Source organism: Oncorhynchus gorbuscha, linkage group LG15 (genome assembly GCF_021184085.1).
Source record: "Oncorhynchus gorbuscha isolate QuinsamMale2020 ecotype Even-year linkage group LG15, OgorEven_v1.0, whole genome shotgun sequence".
NCBI classification, from domain to species: Eukaryota; Metazoa; Chordata; class Actinopteri; order Salmoniformes; family Salmonidae; genus Oncorhynchus; species Oncorhynchus gorbuscha.
In genome coordinates, this window is record NC_060187.1 from 37,513,237 (window position 1) to 37,531,931 (window position 18,695).

At 47.6% G+C, this 18,695-nt stretch overlaps 1 protein-coding gene across 2 annotated transcripts in view; it reads left to right on the forward strand.

Moving 5' to 3' along the window:
- The window catches only part of LOC123997065 (single-stranded DNA-binding protein 3), a 116,661-nt gene that overhangs the window by 76,631 nt on the left and 21,335 nt on the right, over positions 1-18,695 (forward strand). For both annotated transcript variants that reach the window (XM_046301044.1, XM_046301045.1), the window contains exon 5: positions 16,348-16,437. In XM_046301044.1, coding sequence (XP_046157000.1) covers positions 16,348-16,437 — 90 coding nt within the window. The remainder of the gene's footprint in view (positions 1-16,347; positions 16,438-18,695) is intronic.

Consider the following 18,695-nt stretch of genomic DNA (forward strand, 5'->3'; position numbering starts at 1 on the left):
CTATGTGGTTGAGATCTGGAGACTGGCTAGGCCACTCCAGGACCTTGAAATGCTTCTTACGAAGCCACTCCTTCGTTGCCCGGGCGGTGTGTTTGGGATCATTGTCATGCTGAAAGACCCAGCCACGTTTAATCTTCAATGCCCTTGCTGATGGAAGGAGGTTTTCACTCAAAATCTCACGATACATGGCCCCATTCATTCTTTCCTTTACACGGATCAGTCGTCCTGGTCCCTTTGCAGAAAACAGCCCCAAAGCATGATGTTTCCACCCCCAAGCTTCTCAGTAGGTGTGGTGTTCTTTGGATGCAACTCAGCATTCTTTGTCCTCCAAACATGACGAGTTGAGTTTTTACCAAAAAGTTATATTTTGATTTCATCTGACCATATGACATTCTACCCATCTTCTTCTGGATCATCCAAATGCTCTCTAGCAAACTTCAGACGGGCTTGGACATATACTGGCTTAAGCAGGGGGACACGTCTGGCTGCAGGATTTGAGTCCCTGGCGGCGTAGTGTGTTACTGATGGTAGGCTTTGTTACGTTGGTCCCAGCTCTCTGCAGGTCATTCACTAAGTCCTCCCGTATGGTTCTGGGATTTTTGCTCACCGTTCTTGTGATCATTTTGACCCCACGGGGTGAGATCTTGCGTGGAGCCCCAGATCGAGGGAGATTATCAGTGGTCTTGTATGTCTTCCATTTCCTAATAATTGCTCCCACAGTTGATTTCTTTAAACCAAGCTGCTTACCTATTGCAGATTCAGTCTTCCCAGCCTGGTGCAGGTCTACAATTTTGTTTCTGGTGTCCTTTGACAACTCTTTGGTCTTGGCCATAGTGGAGTTTGGAGTGTGACTGTTTGATGTTGTGGACAGGTGTCTTTTATACTGATACCAAGTTCAAACAGGTGCCATTAATACAGGTAATGAGTGGAGGACAGAGGAGCCTCTTAAAGAGGTCTGTGGAAGCCAGAAATGATGCTTGTTTTTAGGTGACCAAATACTTATTTTCCACCATAATTTGCAAATAAATTCATTAAAAATCCTACAATGTGATTTTTCTGGATTTTGTTTCCTCATTTTGTCCGTCATAGTTGAAGTGTACCTATGATGAAAATTACAGGCCTCATCTTTTTGAGTGGGAGAACTTGCACAATTGGTGGCTGACTAAATACTTTTTTGCCCCACTGTATTTAGACGATTAATTGAGGAGGGGGAGCATGTCTCCATGAATATAATCCTGGGTGTTGTGTTGGATCTCTGTTGGTATGTGTCCAAACGCACTAGAAGGAATAAACATCTTTAGCTGTGCATGCACATGTGTTAACGTATCCATTTCCAGTAGGCAGCAATGCACAGTGTCACAGAGAGAGATTGAGTGAGTGGGGGAATTGAAGAGAGGGCAAAAGGGCGGTTGATACCGAATCATCAAAACCAGAAGTTGAAAAAAAAAGGCACAGTGATTGAGGAGAGGAGGCACAGAGAGGGGGTCGCAGCACTGCTTCAGCACAGCCTGTTGGGGGTTGGAGGCCCAGGGGAGGGAGGGTGCCTGGCTGGGGGAGGGGTGCTGGTAGAGGGGGTAAAACACTGAGGAAACAGCTCAGAGAACCGTAAGCATGTTTCACTCCTGCAATGAATACTCTCCACTAAGGAATCTATTAGGCTTCTTAGCCAACTCCTGGAGCCCCTCTCACAACAAAAGGAGGGATCGCTCTTTCTCTCTGAGGGAGCATGATAGTGGTATTCTCTGTTTTTTTAAACCTTTATTTAACCTGGCAGGCCAGTTGAGAACAAATTCTTATTTACAATGACGGCCTACCCTGGCCAAACCCCGGCGGCGCTGGGCTAATTGTGCGCCGCCCTATGGGACTCCCAATCACGTCCGGTTGTGATACAGCCTGGAATCGAACTAGGGTCTGTAGTGAAGTCTCCAATACTGAGATGCAGTGCCTTAGGCCGCTGCGTCATTCTGGATCCCTTAACTCGGGAGCCCCACTAGCCTCACTTATGTGGGGTGAGGCTAGTGGATATATTTATTTATGGCGGTGCTGGTGTGAGTTAGCCCGCTTACATGCACGCTCGTGTTATTAAAGAAAGCGAGAAACATTACCACGGGAAACCTTATCACTGCCCCCTCTCCTCTTCTTTTCCTCTCGTCCCCCTTCCTTCATTACGATCATCCTGCAAGGTAAATATTTACCAGATAGTGTCCAAACGGCAGTTGGTCAGGCCCAGGAAGTGTTTGGGTGCTGGCTGTTTGACGTGTGTGTGTGTGTGTGTGTGTGTGTGTGTGTGTGTGTGTGTGTGTGTGTGTGTGTGTGTGTGTGTGTGTGTGTGTGTGTGTGTGTGTGTGTGTGTGTGTGTGTGTGTGTGTGTGTGTGTGTGTGTGTGTGTGTGTGTGTGTGTGTGTGTGTGCCTGCATGTCTCTGTTGTGTATTCTAGTCCAGCCCAGTGAACTCTACTAGGTAGAGTGAGTATGCTGCGGCTGTTTGTCTCTCTCAACCTGTGGTCCGGGGTATGCTGGCCAGGGTGGGTGGACAGAGACGTGGTTTATGGCCAATCTCAGCCTCTCTGACCATACACAAATAACTCCTGCATTTTACTCAAATAGTGCTCTGTGGTTGCTCGTGACATTTTATGACAGTGTGTGTGTGTGTGCCTGGTGGTGCGGCACGCAGAACAGTTTGAATTCCTTGAGTTCTGTAATGGCTACACAGGCAGGCAGGTGATGTGACAGAGCGAGAGGGAGAAAGCTGTTCTGTTTCTCAGCTCTCCTCCCCTGTATTCCTGAAAACGAATTCCCTCCATTTTTTACCCTCCTATCTCCCTTTATCCCATCTTATCCTTATCAGTTCCAAACTACAGCCGTGCCAGCATTCCCTCACTCTTACACTTCGTCCCCTATGTGTCCACACTCTCCTGCAGTCGTTCTTGCTCCCTCACTCGCCCTCTGTTCTGTAGCTCTCTGCTCTTTTTCTCTCTGTGCTTCCTTTCTCTCTTTTCTCTCCTATCTTTCTATCTCTCCTCCCTCGTTCATTCTCTCTTTGCCCCAGGCCCTCAAAGGTTCAGGCAGCTCCACAGACCCTCCATTGTCTTGGGAATGCGGTTGCTGCCCCCCCTCTCCGGCAGGAGCTCTGGGTGCTGTGCTCCTGGGTCCTGGTGGCCACAAGGTTACTGACTCTGACCTGAGGAACAGCACAGAGACCTGGAGAGGGAGGTGTGTGTGGTGTGTACAGCGGGACATGTTGGCGCTGCAACCTTTGTCTTAGTGCGCTGAAAAGTCAGCTGCTGTTTATTAGAAGGTCCCCCGTTTGCCTTTTTCTCATGGCTCATGAACTCCTTGTCTCAATCCTGTTCTCTCTAGCTCTGTTGGTCCTTAAAGTATATGTTCACACACCTACTCGGTCATTTCCACTTGGGACAATAGCTTTCTAAAAGGCATGTGCATTGTGGGTGAGCACAAGAAAATTAATACCTAGGCCTTTTTTGTGTTTCTTCGAAAATGGCTTTGTAAGGTTAAAGGTGTAAGACTCTGAAGTGCGTCCCTAGTATAGATGTCATAGTAACTCTGACATGAGACGGTCAACAACAGCTAGCGCCCACACTGTCCTCACAATAGATGTTCCCCACGTACTAACACGTCCTCACAGGTGTACTATTATGTATATGAGCTGAGGGGTTAGTCAACAAAGGACTGGTGCCTCTGTTAGGGGGGACTGGTGCTCCCGCCCCCTACGCCCCTCTGGATTTGGAGTGGTGGCCTGGTCCCCTGGGAATGCCCTTCCTGCCAGCCAGGCCCGTAATACTCCCCATCTGAAATAGGGTGTCTAGACTGGAACTGGATCAGACTGGACTGACTGGGACCGTTTTAAATGTCTCAGCCTTAAACACGCCCCTCAACCCCAATCTATCTACCTCCCAATTTGTGTATGTGTGGCTTTGTGCAGTTGGAGAGGAGTACTGTATTAGCATTCTCAGATAGCACAGTCAACAGGCCCGAGTTGCTGAAAATGGCCACAACATGCAAGTGATACTAGCACCGCCGCCCCCGAAAGTAGCTTTCAGAAACCACACGGTTGAGAGGACTGCTCTCGTCTCTTCCCCTTACCTCTCTCTGTATTCTATATTGACAAAGCTCATTTGACTATTTTACCACATTAGCAGGAATAATATATGGTAATTATTTTATTGTTGCGAGCAATAGACGTCTCGTTTAGGCTTTTACGGTCCAACCATGTCGCCTTTGGCGTCGTGGAATGTGTGTACCTCTCTAACTTTCCTGCTCTTTCTTTCTTTTTTCCCTCTTTCTCCCTCCCTCTAAGCCTTCCCTCCCTCCTTCCCTCCCGCTAAAATAAAATGCAGTTGTACAGGGATAGTAAGAGAAAGAGAGGGGGCGGGGTGTTGGAGATATTGGTAACCAGGCTGCCAGAAAGTCTTTTCATTTTTAATAAGTCCCATAGGAGGTCTTGCCCATAAAATGTATTATATTATGAAAACCTTCTGGCCAAGATGGGTACTGGGATCCCGGTTTGGTGCTACGCTGGCCCTTTAAGTGTTGGAGAGAGAGGCAGTATGTCTGAGTGAGGCCTATAAAATGAGCTCTTTGATCAGGCAGCCTGCAGGTAAGGAACAGTGAATCAGAACTGCTGTGATGATCTCATTGACAGACAAAGATTATACAGTTCATTCAGGCTACACTAACTGATGTGTGTGTCTGTGTGTGTGGTATTCAATGCTGTGATGCTGTACTTGTTGGAGATGGTGTTTTAATTTATATTGTTTATTGTTTGATTGTTACCGGGGTTTCGATTTTGCGTCATGACTTCATTTTGAAAAAAGCTTTTGAAAAACCATACACGTACCATTCAAACCATATACTGCCATTGACTGAAGTCTTTCTGTCTGTATGTTCCTCAGTCAATTCTCAGTGTGTTTCTAGAGTCCCTATCAGAGCAGCCAGGATCGGTGGTAACACCTGTGTGAAAGCAGCTGTAAAGGATGTAAAGGAGAGGTGGAGATCAACATCAGACACTTGCTGAGCTCCTGTATACTACACACACAATGGAGTCTCCTAGCGCCAGCCACCCTATTCCCTAATTAGTGGCATTAATAATCTTCAATTAGTCGTGTGTGTGGCTGGTGGCAGTCAGAAGACAGGAGCCTTGTCCTTGTTGAGACTGGAGCTCCATCATGGCAACTTCCTCTAGTGGCTGACACTGGCCTAATGAGGGGAGGAAGAGGAGTGCTCACCGTTCTTCACACTATGGGGTTGGGGGGGGGGGGTTGCTGTCCTCACCCCTTAGTAATTAAAGAGCAGGGCCAGCGGGGGGACCTGTGGAAGGCGGTCAGTGGAATGAACAGCAGGACATCCTCACCACTGGTCATTAACATCTGACACTGCCAATAAAGGCCTCCACAGCCGTGTGTGTGTGTGTGTGTGTGTGTGTGTGTGTGTGTGTGTGTGTGTGTGTGTGTGTGTGTGTGTGTGTGTGTGTGTGTGTGTGTGTGTGTGTGTGTGTGTGTGTGTGTGTGTGTGTGTGTGTGTGTGTGTGTGTGTGTGTGTGTGTGACAAGGCCAACAGCAGAATCTGGACACGTGTTGCACCCCACTCACACCGTGTTTATGTCAGTTCCACTTAGGTGTAATTTAACCCTGACACACACGCAGGCTGGGAGAGGTAGCTGCTTCTAAACGTCAACGCAACGAGACTGGAGAGAGGTGTGTTTGTTGTTTTTACACCTGTAATGTACCACACACATCCCCAGAGATTCTGTCACACGTTAACCCTACCAAGAACATTCACACACACACTATCATCTCATTCATTACTAACTGCCTGTTGGGCTGCTCTACCACTACCGCACATAAATTAGCCAGACACTGACAGATGCACGCTGGTACATTGATGGTTATTGTATGTGTTTGTCTGCTCTCAGCGCAAGTGTCAGCCAGTTATTATATCTGCATCAGTGTGTCTGTGATGGGGAGACTGCAAAGCAGCAGGAGCCAAAGCAGGTGCTCCAGGGCAAGATGGGTCCCGACAGTTCCCCATCCGAGATACCTCCTCCTGGGCTGACCACTCACAGGGCTGCCTGGGAGGCCGCTGGAGACTCCAGGGGCCCTGATGTGGGATTCTGATGAGGCAGAGGTGTGTGCGGGGAGGGGTCTGGGGATTGGGTTGGACGAGAGGGGCGAGGGGGTTCCCTCTTCCCTCCCTGGCAGATTTGTTTACTGGTAGTGAATTTACCTGATTGACACAACAGCTGCTGGAGCAGTGGGATGACAGCAAGCGGTGTGCTGAGCCGGCCTCCCCTCTCCACTTGCCATGGAGGGCTTTCCTGTGTAGCCAAGTCTGGAGTCAGGTTCCTGAGTTCCTGCACAACGCAGCTCCCGCTCTCCCATTGATTAAAAGGCACATCTGTCAGCCAGCAGCCTCTCCAGCTAATCTTTAAGGAGTTGACTTCAGTGACAGAATGATTGGAGCGTTGACACTGGGACTGAACAGAGGAGCAGAGTGGGAGAGGGAGGAGCAGAGTGGGAGAGGGAGGAGCAGAGTGGGAGGAGCAGAGTGGGAGTGGGAGGAGCAGAGTGGGAGAGGGAGGAGCAGAGTGGGAGAGGGAGGAGCAGAGTGGGAGAGGGAGGAGCAGAGTGGAAGAGGGAGGAGCAGAGTGGGAGAGGGAGGAGCAGAGTGGGAGAGGGAGGAGCAGAGTGGGAGAGGGAGGAGCAGAGTGGGAGAGGGAGGAGCAGAGTGGGAGAGGGAGGAGCAGAGAGGAGGAGGAAGGGAGGTGATGACAGGGCAGCAGTCGCGTGGCCACGAATTCAGTGGTTGGTCCATGGAGATTGACTGAGGCTTTCCAGTCTCAACCCATGCAGATGCACAGCCAAGCAGTCTGTCTGTCAGCTATACTCTGTTCTACTGACTGCTACTATGGTCTCACCGCTGGCCCAGTGTATGGCTGTACACACACACACACACACACACACACACACACACACACACACACACACACACACACACACACACACACACACACACACACACACACACACACACACACACACACACACACACACACAAAGCACCCTCTATCTGAAATTATTTTATTCCAATCTGTCTGGAGCTTCTCACACCTACTCATTAACCCCAGATTTCTTTCTTCTAAATCCTCTCATCTTCCCAAAAACCTGAACTAGGTCTTCTTAGCATTACCATTAATGACCTCAGCCAGTCTGCTGTTCATCTCCAGCTCTGATATTCATATTGTTCCTGTAGCAGGAAGAGACCAGATGTAGCATGGGTGAATAATGTAGGTTTAACACAGTGGCTAAATCCACTCCTGGACTGTGTTTATAGCAGTAGTGTCTGCAGGAGTCGAGCGGTCTCTCTCTCTCTCTCTCTCTCTGTGTTTGTGTTGTGGCCAGCCAGCCAGCCAGTCAGCCAGCCAGCCAGCCAGCAAGTGATCTGTGTTTCCCTGCTTGTCTCAGAGCAGATAAGACTTGGATCTATTACCCCCTGGAACCCAGGTCCAGATCAATGGGGCAGATTGCAACGCTCACTCACTGTCTCATGTCCAGCTAGGCAGCAGGATGGATACTGATAATTAAACAGCGGTAGCTAATTACTTCAGAGTGCTCACAGAACAATCAATGGGTTTGGGTTGGTTGTGTGTTCTTCTTAGGAGGAGATATAAATACAGACCCACTGGAAGGAACCATCATTGACTGTATTATTTATGGCAAGAGGGGAGGGGAGGGAGAGTAAGCAGGACGCAGTGCTACTGCTGCAGAAATACAGGAGAGAGAAGGAGCTGAGACAATGGTGTGTATAAAGGGTTAAATACTGTGGTGGTATTGTGTATCTGCGCATGTGTTTGTGTGCATGAGAGAGAGGGAGCTGGCGGTGGCAAACAGGCCAGCTATCAAAAGCCACAGGCTCCTTTAAACTCCATCTCTCTGCTTCTCTCCCTCTCTTTCCCTCTCTTTCCCTCTCTCTCTCTCTTTCACTCTCTCCCTCTCTTTCCCTCTCTCCCTCTCTTTCCCTCTCTTTCCCTCTCTCTCTCTCTCTTTCTCTCTCTCTCTCTTTCCCTCTCTCTCCCTTCCCTCTCTCTCCCTCTTTCCCTCTCTCCCTCTTTCCCTCTCCCTCTCTTTCCCTCTCCATCCCTCTCTCCCTCTCTTTCCCTCTTTCCCTCTCTTTCCCTCTCCCTCTCTTTCCCTCTCTCCCTCTCTTTCCCTCTCTCCCTCTTCCTCTCTTTCTTGCTCCCTGGCCAGGCTGATGATTGACGGCCTGAGGGTTTTAATGGGCACTAGAGAGCAAGAGCTGAGGTCGGGGTTGTCATGGCAACAAGGAGAACAGGCCTTTCGCTGCATTACCTGAGAGTGTAGTGGAGCCTTGCTGGCTGGCTGACTAGCTGGCTGTGTGAAACAGCCCCCCCCCCCCCCCCGCTCATCTCTCCTCCCCACCCTGAGCAGCCCAGCCTGCCATCCATGTCCGATTCTACTGACCAACCGGTCGCCTGCGCTCAGCTCAGCTACCCAGCATGATACTGATGACATTGCAGATAATGCAGATGAGGCCACCTGTAATTCTCTCTGCTCAGACAGACTTCTGTCTCTCTCTCCGTGTGTGTGTGTGTGTGTGTGTGTGTGTGTGTGTGTGTGTGTGTGTGTGTGTGTGTGTGTGTGTGTGTGTGTGTGTGTGTGTGTGTGTGTGTGTGTGTGTGTGTGTGTGTGTGTGTAAGTTTGGACACACCTACTCATTCAAGGGTTTTACTTCAGTATTATTGTACAATGTAGAAAGTAAGAAAAGTAAAGGCATCAAAAATAACACATATGGAATCATGTAGTAACCCAAAAAGTGTTTAACAAATCAAAATATATTTGAGATTATTCCAAGTTATTCCAAGTCACCACCCTTTGCCTTGATGACAGCTTTGCACACTCTTGGAATTATCTCAGCCAGCTTCATCTGGAAAGCTTTTCCAACAGTCTTGAAGGAGTTCCCACATATGCTGAGCACTTGTTGGCTGCTTTCCCTTCACTCTGTGGTCCTTCATCAGAGAAAATGACCTTACCCCATTCCTCAGCAGTCCAATCCCTGTACCTTTTGCAGAATATCAGTCTGTCCCTGATGTTTTTCCTGGAGAGAAGGGGCTTCTTTGCTGCCCTTCTGGACACCAGGCCATCCTCCAAAAGTCTTCGCCTCACTATGCGTGCAGATGCACTCACACCTGCCTGCTGCCATTCCTGAGCAAGCTCTGTACTAGTGTTGCCCCGATCCCGCAGCTGAATCAACTTTCGGAGACGGTCCTGGTGCTTGCTGGACTTTCTTGGGCGGCCCGAAGCCTTCTTCACAACAATTGAACCTCTCTCCTTGAAGGTCTTGATGATCCGAGAAATGGTTGATTTCAGTGCAATCTTACTGGCAGCAATATCCTTGCCTGTGAAGCCCTTTTTGTGCAAAGCAATGATGCAATGATGACGGCATGTGTTTCCTTGCAGGCAACCATGGTTGAGAGGAAGAACAATGATTCCAAGCACCACCCTCCTTTTGAAGCTTCCAGTCTGTTACTCGAACTCAATCATCATGACAGAGTGTTCTCCAGCCTTGTCCTCGTCAACACTCACACCTGTGTTAACGAGAGAATCACTGACATGATGTCAGCTGCTCCTTTTGTGGCATGGCTGAAATGCAGTGGAAATGTTTTGTGGGGGATTCAGTTCATTTGCATGGCAAAGAGGGACTTTGCAATTAATTGCAATTCATCTGATCACTCTTCATAACATTCTGAGTATATGCAAATTGCCATAATACAAACTGAGGCAGCAGACTTTGAAAATGAATATTTGTGTAATTCTCAAAGCTTTTGGCCACAACTGTACACACACAGGTAACGGCCAAAATAGTGTTTTGTCAATGGTGGTGAAAACGCTGTCTCAGGCGCCGCTCCAGAACCTCTCATAGGTCTTCATTTGGGTTGAGATCTGAATGAGACGGCCATGGAATATGGCTTAAACATTAGTTTTCATGCTCATGGCAGCAGCTGATGGGGATCCATAATAAATACAAATAGCCATGGTAGCCAAAATAATGGCCAAAAATAATGGCCTACCCAGCATTTTTATACATGACCCTATGCATGATGGGATGTTAATTGCTTAATTAACTCAGGAACCACACCTGTGTGAAGGCAACTGCTTTCAATGTACTCTATTATTTTGGTATATGTTTTGGTTGAACAATAATGGCCATCCAAAATGTCATGACCGTCAGAACCCTACGTGACATAGACCTACCTGGAGTCTGGATGAGACAATAGTCTGCAAGGACAGATCCAGTGTGCCGCCATCGTCACCTACTTTTGGTTCAGTCCAGTCTGTGTCTCCATGGCTCTTCCATTGGCTCGGCCCTGACATGTTTAACATGCGGAGTGCTGCCGTGTTTGTTTCAGAGGGTTTTCTAGCTTTAACACGATGAAAGTAGTGTGTAAATGGCACACGAGGCCAATCAGCCAACATGATGGCTTCACTGTACTGGACTAACCACTGCCATTGAGTAAATACGTGCTGACAAACTCTGTTAACCACCTCCGCTCACTCACTCCCCTCCCCTCTGCCCTCTCGCCTTTCACTCTGCTCTCCCACTCACTTCTCTTTCCTTCTCCCACTCTTCTCTTTTTGTTGTTGTTGAAGCGGCAGAGAAAATGATAATCCAGTCACTTTTCTTTTCCCTGCTGAATAAAGCAGAATGTATACAGCCTCTGTTCAGTGGCACCTGGTTCAACTGTATGAAAACATCTTCTTTACTGCCATTATCTTGCAATCTCATCACACGTCTTTTATACACACTGAGGAGGAGAAGCTGTGTGTGTGTGTGTGTGTGTGTGTGTGTGTGTGTGTGTGTGTGTGTGTGTGTGTGTGTGTGTGTGTGTGTGTGTGTGTGTGTGTGTGTGTGTGTGTGTGTGTGTGTGTGTGTGTGTGTGTGTCATGGGCTGGCCCCTCTGGGTGTGTTCTGCTCTCAGTCCCTGACGGTGCCCGCGGGGCTTACGGCTTCACACCCTCACACCAGGGGTAGCAGCCATTGTTTGTGTGTGTGCATGTGCCGTGCCTTGTAGTCCCAGGGCCAGTTAGTGAGTTTCTGGGCCGAGGGGGGTCAGGGATGGAGGGGCTGTTTGCTCTGCGGCTGGCTGGGGGGAGGATCTGGTTACAGTGGGGGAGGGGGGGGCTCTGGGCAGCTGTGTAATCCCCTTCACTGGGTGCTTCCTGGTGAATAGACAGCCTGGGAAACACACAACAGACCCAGCCACTGCCGTACATACAGTACATACATTGGGGGAGGGGACTCCAAACCCAAACCCCATTTAACTGCTTAGGAGAGATTTCACCAGAGCCAGACACACATTCCATCCCGGTGTTTTTATTTCCACTCAGCATAAATGTTCACAGATTCATAGACAGACAGATGCTTGTCTTTTTTTAATATCGCCTTAATGCGGCGACGGAGAACCAATCTGAGCCAGACATTCACGTTCCAGATAAACGTTACGCTGTACCTGCATCGTTATTCTCCGCCAATTCCTCCCGCTGTCTGGAAACGCCAAAACCACCCAAAACAATCAATTTCTCACTAATGTCCTTCCTCATGTTGAAAAAACACACCAAGCAGTGGAAGCTAGGCCACATCAGACTCCTGTGGTGAAAGCCTAGACTTCTATAAATGCATTTTGTGTGTTGTATGTGTTCAGAGTAGTGAGTGTGTATGACGTACAGTATGTGTTGTGTGACGTATGTGTTATTCAGAGTAGTGAGTGTGTATGATGTACAGTATGTGTTGTTCAGAGTAGTGAGTGTGTATGACGTACAGTATGTGTTGTTCAGAGTAGTGAGTGTGTATGACGTACAGTATGTGTTGTTCAGAGTAGTGAGTGTGTATGACGTACAGTATGTGTTGTTCAGAGTAGTGAGTGTGTATGACGTACAGTATGTGTTGTTCAGAGTAGTGAGTGTGTATGACGTACAGTATGTGTTGTTCAGAGTAGTGAGTGTGTATGACGTACAGTATGTGTTGTTCAGAGTAGTGAGTGTGTATGACGTACAGTATGTGTTGTTCAGAGTAGTGAGTGTGTATGACGTACAGTATGTGTTCAGAGTAGTGAGTGTGTATGACGTACAGTATGTGTTGTTCAGAGTAGTGAGTGCGTATGACGTACAGTATGTGTTCAGAGTAGTGAGTGTGTATGACGTACAGTATGTGTTGTATGACGTACAGTATGTGTTGTTCAGAGTAGTGAGTGTGTATGACGTACAGTATGTGTTGTTCAGAGTAGTGAGTGTGTATGACGTACAGTATGTGTTGTATGACGTACAGTATGTGTTGTTCACAGTAGTGAGTGTGTATGACGTACAGTATGTGTTGTATGACGTACAGTATGTGTTGTTCAGAGTAATGAGTGTGTCTGACGTACAGTATGTGTTCAGAGTAGTGAGTGTGTATGATGTACAGTATGTGTTGTTCAGAGTAGTGAGTGTGTATGACGTACAGTATGTGTTGTTCAGAGTAGTGAGTGTGTATGACGTACAGTATGTGTTGTTCAGAGTAGTGAGTGTGTATGACGTACAGTATGTGTTGTTCAGAGTAGTGAGTGTGTATGACGTACAGTATGTGTTGTTCAGAGTAGTGAGTGTGTATGACGTACAGTATGTGTTGTTCAGAGTAGTGAGTGTGTATGACGTATGTGTTATTCAGAGTAGTGAGTGTGTATGACGTACAGTATGTGTTCAGAGTAGTGAGTGTGTATGACGTACAGTATGTGTTCAGAGTAGTGAGTGTGTATGACGTACAGTATGTGTTGTTCAGAGTAGTGAGTGTGTATGACGTACAGTATGTGTTGTTCAGAGTAGTGAGTGTGTATGACGTATGTGTTATTCAGAGTAGTGAGTGTGTATGACGTACAGTATGTGTTATTCAGAGTAGTGAGTGTGTATGACGTACAGTATGTGTTCAGAGTAGTGAGTGTGTATGACGTACAGTATGTGTTCAGAGTAGTGAGTGTGTATGACGTACAGTATGTGTTGTATGACGTATGTGTTATTCAGAGTAGTGAGTATGTATGACGTACAGTATGTGTTGTTCAGAGTAGTGAGTGTGTATGACGTACAGTATGTGTTCAGAGTAGTGAGTGTGTATGACGTACAGTATGTGTTCAGAGTAGTGAGTGTGTATGACGTACAGTATGTGTTGTATGACGTATGTGTTATTCAGAGTAGTGAGTATGTATGACGTACAGTATGTGTTGTTCAGAGTAGTGAGTGTGTATGACGTACAGTATGTGTTGTTCAGAGTAGTGAGTGTGTATGACGTACAGTATGTGTTATTCAGAGTAGTGAGTGTGTATGACGTACAGTATATGTTGTTCAGAGTAGTGAGTGTGTATGACGTACAGTATGTGTTGTATGACGTATGTGTTATTCAGAGTAGTGAGTATGTATGACGTACAGTATGTGTTGTTCAGAGTAGTGAGTGTGTATGACGTACAGTATCTGTTGTTCAGAGTAGTGAGTGTGTATGACGTACAGTATGTGTTATTCAGAGTAGTGAGTGTGTATGACGTACAGTATGTGTTATTCAGAGTAGTGAGTGTGTATGACGTACAGTATGTGTTGTTCAGAGTAGTGAGTGTGTATGACGTACAGTATGTGTTATTCAGAGTAGTGAGTATGTATGACGTACAGTATGTGTTGTTCAGAGTAGTGAGTGTGTATGACGTACAGTATCTGTTGTTCAGAGTAGTGAGTGTGTATGACGTACAGTATGTGTTGTATGACGTATGTGTTATTCAGAGTAGTGAGTATGTATGACGTACAGTATGTGTTGTTCAGAGTAGTGAGTGTGTATGACGTACAGTATGTGTTGTTCAGAGTAGTGAGTGTGTATGACGTACAGTATGTGTTCAGAGTAGTGAGTGTGTATGACGTACAGTATGTGTTGTATGACGTATGTGTTATTCAGAGTAGTGAGTATGTATGACGTACAGTATGTGTTATTCAGAGTAGTGAGTGTGTATGACGTACAGTATGTGTTCAGAGTAATGAGTGTACATGACGTACAGGACCAGTCAATAGTCAACACACCTAATCATTCAATGGTTTTTCTTTATCTTTACCATTTTCTACATTGGTAGAATAATAGTGAAGACATCAAAACTATGAAATAACACATGGAATCATGTAGTAAACTATTTTTTTTAAACAAACATTTTAGATTCTTCAAAGTAGCAACCCTTTGCCTTGATGACTGCTTGCATGCTTGGGGATGGTGTATCGCTGCAGAATGCTGTGGCAGCCATGCTGTGGCAGCCATGCTGGAACTGCTTATGGTATAGGGGACGCTTGCGTCCCACTTTGAGGAAAAAAAACAGGGAAAATTCAAATAATGATATAAAATCAAACATTCATTAATTCACACGTCCGATTCTCAATTAAAGCTACACTCGTTGTGAATCCAGCCAACATGTCAGATTTTAAAAAGCTTTTCGGCGAAAGCATAAGAAGCTATTATCTGATGATAGCACAACAGTAAACAAAGAGGGTAGCATATTTCAACCCTGCAGGCGCTACACAAAACGCTGAAATAAAATATAAAACATGCCTTACCTTTGACAAGCTTCTTTTGTTGGCACTCCAATATGTCCCATAAACATCACAATTGGTCCTTTTCTTTCAATTAATTCCGTCCATATATATCTAAATGTCCATTTATAAAGCGCGTTTGATCCAGAAAAAAACAGCTTATTAAAACACAACGTCACTACAAAACATTTCAAAAGTTGCCTATAAACTTTGCCAAAATATTTCAAACTACTTTTGTAATACAACTTTAGGTATTCTTAAACGTTAATAATCGATCAAATTGTTGACGGGGCAATCTGTATTCCATACAGCAAGTAAACAAACCATGCTCCTTTTTACGTCTTGCGCAACTCTCAACAGTGTAACCTTGTTCCAGGATGTGCTTCTTCTTCATTGCACAAATGAATAACCTCAACCAAATTCCAAAGACTGGTGACATCCAGTGGAAGTGGTAGGAACTGTAAAATGGTTCCTATCAAATATCCCTTGGAAAAGACAACAGAGGGGAACGGTCAGAGGCAAAAAAGAAAAAAAAATCTGAACAGTTAGTCCTCGGGGTTTTGCCTGCTACATAAGTTCTGTTATAGTTACAGACATGATTGAAACAGTTTTAGAAACTTCAGTGATTTCTATCCATATATACTAATAATATGCATATCATATATTCCTGGCATGAGTAGCAGGAAGTTGAAATTGGGCACACTATTTATCCAAGAGTGAAAATGCTGCCCCTATACCTTAAGAGGTTAAGTGTGCCTTGAATTCTAAATAAATCCCAGACAGTGTCACCAGCAAAGCACCCCCACACCATCACACCTCTTCCTCCATGCTTCACCTTGGGAACCTCACATGCAGATATCATCTATTCTCTTACTCTGCGTCTCACAAAGACACTTTGGTTGGAACCCATAATCTCAAATCTGGACTCATCAGACCGAAGGACAGATTTCCGCCGGTCTAATGTCCATAACACGTGTTTCTTGGCCCAAGCAAGTCTCTTCTTATTATTGGTGTCCTTTAGTAGTGGTTTCTTTGCAGCAGTTCGACCATGAAGGCCCTGAGTCACAGTCTCCTCTGAACAGTTGATTATGCCAGTTTAAATGTCTGTTTCTTGAACTCTGTGAAGCATTTATTTGGGCTGCAATTTCTGAGGCTGGTAAACTCTAATGAACTTATCCTCTGCAGCAGAGGTAACTCTGGGTCTTCCTTTCCTGTGGTGGTCCTAATGAGAGCCAGTTTCATCATAGCGATTGATGGTTTTTGCGACTGCACTTGAAGAAACCTTCAGTTCTTGAAATGTTCCGTATTGACTGACCTTCATGTCTTTAAGTTATAATGGGCTGTTGTTTCTTTTTGCTTATTTGAGCTGTTCTTGCCATAATATGGACTTGGTCTTTTACCAAATAGGGCTATTTTCTGTATACCATCCCTACCTTGTCACAAATGCATTTCAGGTGACTATCTCATGAGCTTGTTGAGAGAATGCCAATAGTATGCAAAGCTGTCATCACTTTTTTGGTTACTACACGATATATATTATTTCATAGTTTTCATGTCCTCACTATTATTCTACAATGTTGAAAATATAGAAAATAAATAAAAACCCTTGATGAGTAAATGAGTAGGAGAGGTAGGAGTATCTTTTGACTGGTACTGTATGTATATACAGAGTTTTAATCTGCGTTTCAGAGTACTAAGCGTGTGTGTGTTTCCTTTGTGTTTTACAGAGTGCAGCCGCTGCCCCCAGTCCGGTGATGGGCAACATGCCCCCCAACGATGGCATGCCTGGCGGACCCATGCCCCCGGGCTTCTTTCAAGTAAAACCTCTATTTCTTTCTCTCTCTCTCTTTGTCCATCCCCTCAAACCCACAACATGCTAAACCTATCCCCCACTCCACCTCCTTCTTTTAGTCTCTTTAGCTGACCTAATCCCTGTCCTGATCGCTCTCTCTGTGTCAGTCTCGCTCTCTCTGTGTCAGTCTCGCTCTCTCTGTGTCAGTCTCGCTCTCTCTGTGTCAGTCTCGCTCTCTCTGTGTCAGTCTCGCTCTCTCTGTGTCTCTCGCTCTCTCTGTGTCTCTCGCTCTCTCTGTGTCTCTCGCTCTCTCTGTGTCTCTCGCTCTCTCTGTGTCTCTCGCTCTCTCTGTGTCTCTCGCTCTCTCTGTGTCTGTCTCGCTCTCCGTGTCTGTCTCGCTCTCCGTGTCTGTCTCGCTCTCCGTGTCTGTCTCGCTCTCCGTGTCTGTCTCGCTCTCCGTGTCTGTCTCGCTCTCTCCGTGTCTGTCTCGCTCTCTCCGTGTCTGTCTCGCTCTCTCCGTGTCTGTCTCGCTCTCTCCGTGTCTGTCTCGCTCTCTCCGTGTCTGTCTCGCTCTCTCCGTGTCTGTCTCGCTCTCTCCGTGTCTGTCTCGCTCTCTCCGTGTCTGTCTCGCTCTCTCCGTGTCTGTCTCGCTCTCTCCGTGTCTGTCTCGCTCTCTCCGTGTCTGTCTCGCTCTCTCCGTGTCTGTCTCGCTCTCTCCGTGTCTGTCTCGCTCTCTCCGTGTCTGTCTCGCTCTCTCTCCGTGTCTGTCTCGCTCTCTCTCCGTGTCTGTCTCGCTCTCTCTCCGTGTCTGTCTCGCTCTCTCTCCGTGTCTGTCTCGCTCTCTCTCCGTGTCTGTCTCGCTCTCTCTCCGTGTCTGTCTCGCTCTCTCTCCGTGTCTGTCTCGCTCTCTCTCCGTGTCTGTCTCGCTCTCTCTCCGTGTCTGTCTCGCTCTCTCTCCGTGTCTGTCTCGCTCTCTCTCTGTGTCTCTCGCTCTCTCTGTGTCTCTCGCTCTCTCTCTGTGTCTCTCGCTCTCTCTGTGTCTCTCGCTCTCTCTGTGTCTCTCGCTCTCTCTGTGTCTCTCGCTCTCTCTGTGTCTCTCGCTCTCTCTGTGTCTGTCTCGCTCTCCGTGTCTGTCTCGCTCTCCGTGTCTGTCTCGCTCTCCGTGTCTGTCTCGCTCTCCGTGTCTGTCTCGCTCTCCGTGTCTGTCTCGCTCTCCGTGTCTGTCTCGCTCTCTCCGTGTCTGTCTCGCTCTCTCCGTGTCTGTCTCGCTCTCTCCGTGTCTGTCTCGCTCTCTCTCTCTGTCGCTCGCACGCTCTGTCTGTCTCGCACGCTCTGTGTCTGCTCGCTCTCTCTGTCTCGCTCTCTCTCGCTGTCTCTCTCTGTCTGTCTCGCTCTCTCTGTCTGCTCGCTCTCTCTCCGCTCGCTCACTCGCTCTCTCTCTCTCCTGTCTCTCGCTCTCTCTCCGTCTGTCTCGCTCGCTCTCTCTCTCCGTCCCTGTCTCTCTCCGTCTCGCTCTCTCTCCGTTGCTCTGCTCGCTCTCTCTGTCTCTGTCTCGCTCTCTCTCTCTCCGTCGCTCGCTCTCTCTCCGTCCCTCGCTCGCTCTCTCTCTCCGTCCCTCGCTCGCTCTCTCTCCGCTCGCTCGCTCGCTCTCTCTCCGTTGCTCGCTCGCTCTCTCTGTCGCTCGCTCGCTCTCTCTGTCGCTCGCTCTCTCTGTCGCTCGCTCTCTCTCTCTCTCTCTCTGTCGCTCGCTCTCTCTCTCTCTGTCGCTCTCTCTCTCTCTCTCTCTCTCTCTCTGTCTCTCTCTGTCGCTCGCTCTCTCTCTCTCTCTGTCGCTCGCTCTCTCTCTCTCTCTCTGTCTCTCTCTGTCGCTCTCTCTCTCTGTCGCTCTCTCTCTCTCTGTCGCTCGCTCTCTCTCTGTCTCTCGCTCTCTCCGTGTCTCTCGCTCTCTCCGTGTCTGTCTCGCTCTCTCCGTGTCTGTCTCGCTCTCTCCGTGTCTGTCTCGCTCTCTCCGTGTCTGTCTCGCTCTCTCCGTGTCTGTCTCGCTCTCTCCGTGTCTGTCTCGCTCTCTCCGTGTCTGTCTCGCTCTCTCCGTGTCTGTCTCGCTCTCTCCGTGTCTGTCTCGCTCTCTCCGTGTCTGTCTCGCTCTCTCCGTGTCTGTCTCGCTCTCTCCGTGTCTGTCTCGCTCTCTCCGTGTCTGTCTCGCTCTCTCCGTGTCTGTCTCGCTCTCTCCGTGTCTGTCTCGCTCTCTCCGTGTCTGTCTCGCTCTCTCCGTGTCTGTCTCGC